We start from the raw sequence: 12,459 nt of genomic DNA on the forward strand, positions 1-12,459 counted from the left end.
ACGGCGGGGGGTCGTGTCGGGTGTCGACACGTCTCTGACACACTTGTCACTTACACGGCGTTCGCGTCAACACTTTGCCTCAGTCACACACAAACACTGACACACACACACACGCACATTCAACCACTACTCCACTACATCAAGGCCACACGGTGAGTCAGATTCTGGCGTTTTCCTGAAGTTTCGTTAGTGTCACATCAGACCGTCCTCTCCTGTGAGGCGTTCATTTAAAAGTCAGGAGTGTCGTTGTTTCTCCTCAACTCGAGCCTCCGAGGAGGGCATTTTCACGAGGTTGGCGAGGTGAAGAACAGAGGGGGAAAAGACCGGGGTGTGAGATTCTGAAGAGGGCCGGAGTGGGCTCACGTTACCGTGTGGCGTTGAGGGCAGTGGCGGCTGCGTTGCATGCCTGTGGCAAGTCGTTAACGGTTTTAACGGTGTGACAGACGAGCTGGGAAGGGAGAGGAGGGGCCCCCTGATGACGGCAGACATCTCACTCTTACACAAACACACACACACACATAGTGAAATCTCACAATGTCTGGTTGATGTTCTTTGAGCCGTCAGCCGAATCAGCACTGCTTGACTCATATGTGTGATAGCCTGTGAATTCTGCGGTTGGCTGGAGGACGCACCCGACTACATGCTTGTGTGTGTGACCTGTACTGTAACTCACCGCGCTCTGAACTCTCGCTGTCGGTCCTCTCCTCCCTGACTTCCTGTCTCTCAGAGCCGTCCTTGTGGTGAGATCTGTTGGTGTTGACGCCCATCAGTGCTTTGGGCTTTCGACCCCTCTTCCTCTTTACAGTGAGACCAGCTGCCCAGTCCAGCTGCAGGTCTGATGGATCAACAGCAGAAGGGGGGGTTAGTTTCAGGATGGACAACAAGTATCTGTATATACGTATATATATATGCTGTATATGTGCTCCCTCTGTACCCACCTTTTCTTCCTTGTCTGCAGTGACTCTTGGAGGTGCCTTCTTCGCCAGGGATCCCTCTGCAGTGCAGCATGCCTGCCGACGGCGCTCCACGCTGTGCCGCGGCCTTCTGCTTCAGCTGGGTCACCCGCCTGGCCAGCCTGGAGCTCAGGGTGCTGGGCCGACCTCTGTGCTTACAGCGAGCTTTCATCTGTAGACGGCGAGCGGAACAGCTAATTATTGACTCATTTCTTTCCTCTAATTGAAATATCCAGGAAACCAAAAAACATTAGCAGCAGGAAGTGGTTGTCAGTGTGTTTGTGTGTGTGTGTGTGTGTGTGTGGATGAACCAGAGACCGACCTGTGCGGCGCTGAGGCTGTTGAAGCCGTGATTGGACATTTTCTTCCTGGCTTTCTCCTCCAGTAAAGTCAGCCCAGCTCTGGAAGACATAAAAGCACTTAAATGAGAATTTATCATATATAAAACAGATCACAGAATCAATCTGATCACACATTTCCTCCCTTTCAAGGATGATTTTCCCTGCTCTCCTCTTTCTAGTCTCTCATTGTCTCACTCTCTCCTCACTCTTCCTCTCTGTCTCGTAACTTTGATGAGGTGAAAGACAGGCTCTGCCGACCGTCTGCGCAGTTTGACGGCAAACACAGAAATATTCAGCGGCCGCGCGAATATGAAACTCTGCTGAATCACCACATGAAAGGATGAGAATTATCTGGTGTGAAGGAGAGTGGAGGAGAGACAGAGAGAGACAGAGGGAGGAGGAGAATGGTTGAGGGGGAAGGGAAAGAGACAGAGAGAGAGATGAAGCAGTCTCGGGGGAGTCTGTCCGTTGACCGGAGCTTCAGGGCTCGATCGATAAACACTAACCTCTATTGAACACTACTCCTCCCTTCCCCTCTCTCTCTCTCCTCGTCATTCCTTCATTGTATGCATGCTCTCTCACACCACAGGCAGCCAGCACACACACACACACACACACACACACACTCACACACTCAGCTCACACACACACACACTCACACTCACAGCTCACACACTCTGTTAGCAGCTGGTGTCTGAGGCAGGTGAATCCTATATTCCCACTGAGGGAAGGTTTGGCTCTCAGCATCTCCGCTCCCGGAGGAGAGGAGAGGAGAGGAGAGGAGAGGAAAGGAAAGGAGAGGAAAGGAGAGGAAAGGAGAGGAGAGAAGAGGAGAGGAGAGGAGAGGTGAGAAGACGAGAGGAGACGAGAGGAGACGACAGGAGAGAGGAGAGGAGAGGAGAGGAGAGGAGAGGAGAGGAGAGGAAAGGAGAGAAAAAAGAAAGTCCGTCCATCCATCCAAACCACATCTGCCTGACTGTTGACCTCTGACCCCTCTGAGGTTCTAAGCCCCAGAGTTCACCTCATGTCACATCTTCACCAATGGCACGATTAGTGTACATATGTATGGTTTTTCACGGTTTATAATTAAAGGAAATCTTAGTACTACAGCATCCAATGATATTTTAGAATATAGTGTACTTCCAACAGTTTGGGGAAGGCCCTTTCCTGTGTCGATATTCAAATGCCCCTGTGCACAGGTAGATAAAAGGATAATTTTCCAAATTGTGTACTGAGCAACTTGACAATCCATCCAACACCTTTGGGATGAATTGGAATACTGTCTGTCAGTCAGGCCTCGAGGCGTCAATATGCTTTACACGCAGTGCTTTTCGGATCAGCGAACAACGGCTGAAACTACCTTCCCCCCACACACAACTTTCAGATTACTGTTTTCATCACTGCTTTTTATTTATTTGTTTTTATTTGTAACTTCATCGAGAGAAGCCTGCGAAATTTCATTGTACCTGAGTATAATAACAATTAAAGATAATTCTAACTTTCTGAAACCGACAATCACGCCCACTTTGCACAGCGACTGGCCAGATGAGTAAAGGTGAGAAAGTAAGCAGGGTTTAAAGAGGACCTTTTGTGCTTTTTCCCTTTCCTTTAGTGTGTTATATCGTTTTTTGTGCATGTGAAAGGTCTGCAAAGTTACAAAGCCCGAAGTCAACGCCCAAGGGAGTTACTCTCCCCCACAGAAACACTGCTCCTGAACTGCCTGAAACGCCTTGCTTGAAGTCCAGCCTTTTCTTCCGTAATGTGGTGATGTCACCAAGTAACACATCTGAATAATACCTGCCTAGCAGCTAGTTTGGTACGCCCTCAAACAAAGCTAGTTAGAGTGGAGCTGGAGCGGAGTCCAAAGAGTGGGCCAGCTGACCAATCAGAGCAGATTGGGCATTTCAGGAGGGGGCAGAGCTCAAACAGAGTGTTTCAGACAGAGAGTGAAAAGAGGTGCTGCAGCACAGCCAGTATGAGAAAAATAAAATGTTTTTTGAACATTAAAGCATGTAAACATGTATAGTAGAAACCCAAAATACATGTATGCACCTGAAAACAATAATAGGTCCTCTTTAAACTTTGTGAATGCCTTCCAGGAGTGTGTGTTGTTTTCCCTATTTGAATGATTATCGTGTCTTGTTGTGGCCCTTGCTGTGATGGCAGGCGTTTCACCTCGCCTTCAAGTGGGCTTTTCAGAACCGCCATAAACACTTTGTGATTGAACGACACATCGTGCAAAGGCCTACCCAAAGGAATGGAGGCTGTTATGGCAGTATGTTAATGCCCGTGGTTTTGGAATGACGTGTTCAACAATCACATATAGATGCTCAGATGTCCGCATACTTTTGGCCACATTGTGTACATGAGTGGATCGTCTGCTATGCCTCTCTATCTCTCTCACTCTCTCGCTGTTTCATTTCAACCCGCAACTCTCTCGAGAAGATGAAAGAGTAAACAAATGATACATCGCTTGTTAATAACAACAGAAATGCTGCACAGGCACGTAGCAACCAGCGCTACTAATTAAACAACTTCTCTGTGTGTGTGTGCGTGTGTGTTGCACCAGCGTGTATGACTAAAGCCTTTCATTGTCATTTTCATTAGCGCTTTCTAATCATGGTAACCGTGACAAACCCTGAGTTTCTCTAATCATTTTATCAAGGCGAGGGGTGCACATGCTAACAGAGGTGGGGCGGCATGAGAAAACACATTTATCATTATGAGTGTTGAACACTGGCTGTGTGCGCGAGTGTGTGTGTGTCAGCATGAAAGTGTGCACGTCTGAGGTGTTAAATAATGTGTGGTTGTGTGTTGCAGCGGGCGGGGGTGGTGTTGAGTCATTTATCACTGTAATAACTGTACATCAGGACTTTGTCCGGCCGTAATAATGTATGCTTGAGGTTCACAGGGAATCAGGACATAATCAATGCAAGTGATAAATATGATTAAAAGTGATTAATGATGATTAATGAAGGTCTCATCTCCATTACCTTCTCTCATTTAAAATCACACCCAGCTCACAGCTCCCCATCACCCATTGTCTGTGTGTGTGTGTGTGTGTGTGTGTGTGTGCGTGCGTGTGTGTGTGCGCGTGCAGCTCCTTCCAGTGCCCAATCAAGCAAATCATCAGCTATAGAGCGTTTGAATCAATTCAGCTGAAGAAGAACTTCTTGAAAATCAACCGTGCCTTTCACTAAGAACACAAACAGAAATCAGGATGAATGAGCGGGGCTTGCCAATCACACTGATTATACTGACGCAATATCAGAGGACTGACCTGAGTCTTTTGGAGCTCTCTGCGGCAGCTGGGCCGGGGGTGGACTTGCGCTTGCGGGGGCGGCCGGGCCCCCGGCGGGCAGGGCTGCGAGACGTCTCCTCTTTCCTGCAGGGGGAGGAAGACAAGGAGGAGGAGGACAGAGGGAGAGAGATCAAAGATGCAGTCCGGACAGCAGGAGAAATCAGGAGGAAACTTGTATCGGCTAACAGGTCAAACTGCATTAGGTATGAGCAGGCAGCAAAGTCCTGATGAATCAGGAGGATGCAGCATGACAGCAGAATTGTGAATTGTTGGAATGCACGACTCAATCTAGACAAAAAGAAGTGTGTGTGTGCGTGTGTGCGTGTGTGTGTGCGTTGTCTCTGCTCACTGGTGGTCGTGTTTCCTCTGTAGCTTGGCCAGTTCTCTCTGTTTCTCTTTGTAGCGGCGCTGTAGCTCAGCCAGCTGGACACGCATGGCCAGCTCCTCCCCTCCCATCGTCTCCATGGAGCCCTTCACTGGGCACACCTGACACACACACACACACACACACACATAAATACACACACATAAAGCAGGGGAATTTCAATGCTTGAACACAAACTGAGTTCATCAGTCATTTGATATGTGAAGCAGCCAGCTTGATGATTGGATGGATTTTCCTGTAACCAGAAGTTTGTTCACTACAGCAGTTTATGTATGACGACCATTTGTGCTTAAAGGCAAGGACTTCTGGGAAATCGACCTGGTGCTGCATGCAAAAATATAGGTAACATGACGATATAGGTAACTGGCATCAACTAAACAAAAGAGAACCTTTTAGTGATTTAAAGCGTATTAGGAATATGTAGATTAATTTATTTTAATTATTTTTTAATGGAATTTAAAAATGTAAAAATTAAATAAATTATATATAATATATACTATATATTTGCTGTAGCCAGCTATATTTCTGGGACTATTTAAAGAAAAGACAAATGTTGCTCTACCCTACATCAGGTGTTCATAGTCTCACATCAATTTAATTTATCAGTAAAAAAAATGCTGGCAAATTTAAAATCATATTTTGTTAAGCTGTTTACCTTTTAATTTATGCAGAAAACTGCAAGATTCTACTGAATAAAGAATAAGATTACTTCTCATTTCACTTAAAAGCTACAATGATATTTGTCTGACTCGATTGTTACTCAACACGCACAGTGTATGCATGAAAATCTTGGATTATCTGGGTACATTTGGATGATTTTAATGTCCATATTTGCATTATTAAGGATGACCAATAGGTGCTCGGTGATAATTTCTTAATTGCTTGGATTAAAAGTACCAGATAAAATCCTAAAATGTAAAAAAAAGACAACCTACTTCCTGTATCATGTTTGTTTTAAGCTTGGTAAAAAAAACAAAAGAGGTGTGTGTCCATTGTTCACATTTTCAGCATGAATGATTTATGTTTGCTTGCATAAAAGCAAAACACGCATTCAGTATAAAGCCTCACCGGCTCATGGCGAGGCGTCCAGCTGCACTTCCTGCGCAGGTTGAGCCTCTTCCTGATTGGACACTGCTGGTCCGCCCCCGCGCCTGCATCCCCTCCCCCCATCTCCAGGGCACGGGCGGCCGCCAGCGTCGCCAGACTGTGGAGGTCGAAGGTCAGCATGTCCTCACCTGCACGGAGACGGATTGTTGATGGTTTAGATTGGTGCGTCGCACAGCGGCTGACACGGCGTTATAAAACATGCTGTGCGCCGAACGGATTTATTTCTGGGGACGATGAAACCGTGCCTTGAAAAGTGGTGATATTTATGATATTAGCTGTGTAGTTTATTTGATGTATACTGGTGTTCCTTCTTAATCGCACACACACACACACACACACACACACACACACACACACACACACATGAGGGGGAGCGGCAGAGAACGATCTCTACATCTGTCACTGTCATTAACTCTGTCATTGTCACAGCACCAGCACATGAAACAGAATATTCATGAGACGCTCCACACACACGCATGTAAACACACACATATGCAAATAAAACTGAACACACACGTGCACCTACAACATTTTCGCTGAGCTGCGCAGACATGGGCAAACTGCATGAGTGTGTGAGGGAGAATTGGAGAGAAGGAGAACGACGGGCAAGGAGGGAAGAGAAGGAGGAGGAGGAGGAGGGCAACGCAGTGAGAAGAAGAAGGGAGGGAGGGGATGGGGAGTAAAGGGGAGGAGAAGCAATAAGAGGCAAAGTGTTTATTGAGCTATCTATTTATTCTCCTACATCTCCTCATTATGGACATGGACAGAATCCAATTTCCCCTTCGAGGAGAGGAGAGGAGAGGAGAGGAGAGGAGAGAGGAGAGGAGGAGAGGAGGAGAGGATTCACTGGATCACTCTCAGTCGGTGCACTGGAGCAGCAAGACCTATTCACTGACATCTGACGTTATTAAAAACCTGTGTGTGTGTGAGAGTGGGAGATGGAGACAGAAATGCGGTAAACAGAGGAGAATGAAGAGGACAGGAAGGAAGGATGGAGTCTTCATCTGCAAAGCAAGATTTTTTTGAAAAAAAACGAAAGAACAAACGGATGTGAGAACGACAGGTAACTCCTCAGAGAGAGAGAGAGAGAGAGAGAGCGGGAGGGAGCTGAGAGAGGCGGCTTTGTCCTGTCCCGGCTCGCAGAGGTCAACGCCATCTCATCTGTCAGACCTCTGAGCCAATGGCACGCTCCGATTACCCTGACAGGATGACATCACCGCTGACATCACCACGCCTAGTTTAGTATCCTGGAGGATGGCCACAATCGATAGATACCTTCCGCCCACAGTATACCACACACACACAGACACACACACACACACACAGCAATAACACCATACAGTGTCCCTAAAGGGAGAGAAGGGTGTAATAAGAGGAAGCACAAGGGGAAAAACAAAAACAGTGGAGGAAAATTAAAAACCATTACAGTTGATATGGGCCCAGTCATCATTAGAGGCCATTAAGGAAGTTTATTGAGCTGAAATTTCAATATAAAGAAAATGTGAAGGAATAAAAGGAGACTATGACACAAACGGCTCCTCTGTCTATGTGTAAATAGAAGTAATGGTGCTAATTTATACTGGAGGGGGGAAAGCATCTCTTGATTCCTTAATCTGTAATTGCGATCTCCAGTGAACGGGCTGAGATATCCTTCCGCGTCAAGGAGCGGCATAAATGCATCTGTCTGGGATCGGTTTCATCTCCCAAACACATTCGGGATGACAAAAAACGCCACGAGCGGTATTAATAACATTCCATGCGGCGAGGACGGAGCGGGGTTTTAAATAAATGCGTTGCAATTTGGAGAGCGTTTTCCACGCCACGACAGGACTTATTGATTTCACACCTATTACGCATGCTAAGCACGTGCACGCACATGTAAACAAATGCACACAGTCTGTATCTCACACACACACACACACACATGCACAGACAGCTGCAGAGCGACTTATGATTTTTACACTTATTAATTCTGTCGACAAGGCTTGCAGAGGCAGGATTTACACACAAGATTACATTGGTTTAATAAAAAAAAAAGAAAAAAAGAAGAAGCAGGTGAGGGGGAAAAATAACAAAGAGGGAGGACGAGGAGGAGGAGGAGAGGAGGAGAGGAGGGAGGAGGCAGCCTGGTGGAGAGACACATAGACTCTGATGGAGGAGAGCAGGGATTCATCTGGGATTACTTAACAGCTTACACACACACACACACCGCCGTGCGCGCACGCACACAAACACGGGCAAATGTACACACACAGATGCTGGCATAAATAAAAACACTTTCTCTCAGAGGGACGAGAGGAAAATAGGAGCGCTTACAGGAGAAGTGTTTTAAAGGAAAGGGTCTAATTAGCAAAGCAAGACGCCAGAGCCTGGGGGACGCACTGGGCAGAGTGTGTGTGTGTGTGTGTGTGTGTGTGTGTGAGTGTGTGTGTGTGTGTCCTGGCTTGTGTCTGAAGCGCAGCTTGTTTGTCCATCTCTGTGTCCCCCCCAAACACACACACCCTTCCCAGAGGAAAAAAAATGGGTCTATGGGCAAGAACAGAGAGTCCGAGCTGAGGAGGGAAGAAGGACAGCTAGTGGGAAATGTGTGTGTGTGTGTGTGTGTGTGTGTGTGTGTTGAGTCTCCACATCTGGGTTGCACACGTCCTCCAGACCCTTTTTTTTTGGTTCACTGTAAGTGTGTGTGTGTTTGTGTAGACAGGAAAGAAGTAGGGTAACTTGTTTTTTCTTTTCCGTTGATCTAATTTTCAGAGGGCATTCTGGTCCTTTTTACTGCAACAAGATGATGTAATTTGTACGCAGGGTGTGTTAAAAAAAGGAAACACCTAAACTTTCAAAGATTTTGATACATAAGTAAGGTTGGAAGGCCACAGCAGAGGGAAAAAAGCAATGCATTTTCAAATGAAACTCACCCTCTTTCTCTTTGCTCTCCCTGCTCCTCTGCTGGATCTCCAGGTCGGCAAGTTCTCCCAGTATCTCCATACCGCGGTGTGGCGGAGGGCTCGGGGCCCGGACGGCAGGTGCCGGTGGGTACAAGGCATCTCTGGTGGCGCACAGAGCCGCGGCGATCAGGAGCTCCAGGCTCCACATGTAGGCCCCTTGGAGCTGGGCCGCTGTGCTAGCAGCAGGAAGGACGACGAGGTCGGAGGACGGGGAAGAAGCGGGAGAGTTGCATTTTAGTTCCACGGAGTCCTCGCCTGGACTCCCCTTCTCTTCCTCCTCATCCTCGACCACCTCTACATTCTCTCCATCTTTGTCCCCGTCGTCCTCCTCCTCCTCCTCCTCCTCTCCAAACACAGTACATTCTGTTGGTTCAGGCCCCGTTTTCTCTCCCTCATCCTCTTCCACGTCCTCTTTTCCACGTTCCTCATCGTCCTCCTGCTCCTCTTTGGATAGCTGGGGCTCCTCCAGGCCAGCCGTCTGGCCCGGGCAGCCCAGAGAGAGCTCTACTTTTAGGGCTTTGCCCATGGCTGTGGCCAGGCAGGCTGGATCTGGGGCCAAAGCTGGGGAAGAGCATGGCGGCAATCCAGAAATTTTGCTCTCGGTCTCGAAGCATCCTTTCGCTTCCACCCTCCTTTCCTCCTTCACTTCCTCTGCAACTCCACTCTGGGTTTCCACCACTTCACAGTCTTCTTCTTCCCTCCTCTCCTCTTCTTTAGTGATGTGTGGGCATGGATGTGGGAGCGCCTTGGACTCGGGCTCTGCCGGCTCCGCCTCTACTGAGGCTTGTTCAGCCAATCGAGCTTCAGGAGGCGAGGGCCCGGCCTTGTAACCCATGGTGATCGGAGGGTAGCTATAAACAGGTGGTAAGTCTGGAGGAAAGAGGAGAAAGCAAAGGTCAAATAGGTCCTCTGACATAAAAAAAAAATCACAATCTGACCACTGTACTTACACATATATTTATAAGTATCTTCAGGAAATAAAAAACCTCCATCGTCTTTAAGTCAGGCCCTTTCCCTTTTAAATTCATTGCCATTCTGTTCAGGCAGACAGGATGAAGCACGTGATTACAGTTGGAATAATACACTGACAGCAGGGTGCAGAAAACCCAGGGAGTGTGTGTGCATGTGTACAGTAGTGTATATTACATGTACTGTATGTGTGTAGGAGTGTGTGAGTGAGTGTATAGATCTATGTGGGATATTGATGACACCCTGCCGTTCTCCTGTGATTGCCCTGTCACCCCTGCGCTCTTATTATTGATGGTATCCCTCCGCCCCCTGACAACACAGCCAGATGAATGCGTATCCTTCCGCCTGTACTTCTCAAGGACCCCTGAAGGATAAGGAGGGCCGCTCTGAAGATTTCACTGACCTTCCTCTTGTGTGACACACATGCGAGCTCAGACACACACACATGTGCACGCTGGTAGGTCATACATACACACACTGAGTGCCCATATGCTTTCTCTGACCTTAATGGCTGACCTGCCCCGCTGTCCCTCTTTAGCTTTCACAGAAAATTGCACACACACACTCAAGGACACACAGAGCAAAGGATCAGCCATGCTTCAAACAATTTCTGCAAAATCAAAAGAAAGCCATGCTTCAAAGACCGGTGCTACATTTCTGCAGCAGCATCCTCCATTTCTTTTTTCCTTCTCTCACACTACATCTCTTTATCTCTGTCTCTGTGTTTGTTATCTGACTGTTCTTTAAATTCAGACATTGCATTCATTAACCCACCTGGCTCTAGGGATTGTGGGTAGTCCTGAGGTGGCTGTCCCTCTCCTCTGTCACTGCCCCTCTCCAGCCCCTTAGAGAGGTGCGAAGGAGCGGGGCTGAGCGCCGGGGAGCGGGGCGCCGCCGCAGCCGGGCTCGGCGCCGGGGTCAGGGGGTTCGGCGGGTGAGGCCGCCTGGACGGGGAGTGGTAGCAGGGCGACTGGCGGCTGCTGGGACACATCCCCGGAGACGGCGTAGGAGTCTTGGGCGGAGGAGGGGTGTGGGAGAAGGGTTTGGCCACGTGAGAGGAGGTGATGGACGAAGAAGAGGATGAAGAGGAGTGAGTTCTGGAGGCGGAAGTTTCGTGAGGAGAGTCCTCTATGGTGATGGCGTGCTCCTCGTGTTTTCTCTGTGGAAGAGGAAAGGAAGAAAATAAAGGCTTAAGGAATAATCCTCAAAATGTTTGTCTAAATACACCATATTTCAGATTAATTAAAACATTTCAACCATAGTGATTCAAGCCAGTTTTTAGTTTTTTTTTTTAAAATAAATGATCCAAAAACTTTTGTGATATATTAGATCTCAAGCAGGAGATGCAGCAGTTTGGTTAAAATGAATAGGACAAGAGACAATACACACCCAAATAGAAATACCAAAAAAAAAACTTCTGACAGAAAAGCCTTGAAAAAAGAAGTCACAGTGTCAGCCATGTTGTCTGATTGCCAAATGATCTGGCAATGTGAGAGTGCAACCAACGCCTCTTTATCAATGAAACCCTTTGCCAACAAAAAGAGAAAGTCATTGACTTTCCTCTGGTGTTGAGAAATCTGTGCTGAGAGATCTTCAAACAGATGATTAGCAGTGCTGTATCTTAGTCCTGACTGCTTAGGAGGAGGAGGAGGAGGAGGAGGAGGAACGATTGCATAATTTCACAAATATTTCCACACTTCCTCGTTCTCATTTGTCCACAGTTTCGCAATATGTTAACAGTATTTCACAAGTTTAGACTCAAATGCAACCTCTCTCCGAATGTGTATTAGTATTCTACCTGTCCTAAGGAGTGGCGCTGCATGTGCTCCATGGCTCGCTGCTGCTGCTGCTGGTGCTGATGCTGCAGGGCGTAGAGCTCCTGTTGCCGTAGGAATGAGCGGGAGTAGACGGCGTGATGCTGCAGATGAGAGGGAGGGCCTCTGCCTCCGTACACAGGGGGCCACAGGCCTGACTGCTCCAGAACGTCTGGAGGGGGAAAGGTAAGAGACTGTTTATAGCATTTTGTTTGATTTGAATAATAACAAAAAAAGAAGAAATTCCTGCAAACTCACACGTTTAAACTTTTTGAATAAATAAGCAACAGATATAAATATTTTCATGGCTGCAGCAAAGAGAAACTGTGTCAATGGCCTCATTAATAGCTCTTTTGAATGCTGTATATGTGGGGTCGCGGAGGAGCTCGGCCACCTTAACTAAAGATGTAACGTCTGTGACCTGTGTGAGCTTTACGTTGGCCTCGGACACAATCAATGAACGCATGCTTCACATCCTCCATTCACCTTCTTTAACTCTTTTGGTTTCTAATGATGGAGTTTCTCTATTCAGGGAAACACACAATTTCTTCAAAGCCCCACCCTGGGCTGGCCACATATGAATTCAGATACACACACACGTACATACACGCACACCCACACACACACACACACACACACACATCCCT

The 12,459-nt window shown here is 47.5% G+C and overlaps 1 protein-coding gene across 1 annotated transcript in view; it reads right to left on the bottom strand.

Annotated features, from left to right (window-relative positions):
* The window catches only part of bahcc1b (BAH domain and coiled-coil containing 1b), a 102,923-nt gene that overhangs the window by 11,600 nt on the left and 78,864 nt on the right, over positions 1-12,459 (bottom strand). The window contains 9 exon segments of the mRNA XM_037754376.1: positions 674-835; positions 939-1,125; positions 1,276-1,354; positions 4,575-4,679; positions 4,945-5,081; positions 6,049-6,215; positions 9,000-9,899; positions 10,773-11,157; positions 11,797-11,984. Of these exon segments, the coding sequence (XP_037610304.1) occupies positions 674-835; positions 939-1,125; positions 1,276-1,354; positions 4,575-4,679; positions 4,945-5,081; positions 6,049-6,215; positions 9,000-9,899; positions 10,773-11,157; positions 11,797-11,984 (2,310 nt within the window).

Source organism: Sebastes umbrosus, chromosome 20 (assembly GCF_015220745.1).
Source record: "Sebastes umbrosus isolate fSebUmb1 chromosome 20, fSebUmb1.pri, whole genome shotgun sequence".
NCBI lineage: Eukaryota > Metazoa > Chordata > Actinopteri > Perciformes > Sebastidae > Sebastes > Sebastes umbrosus.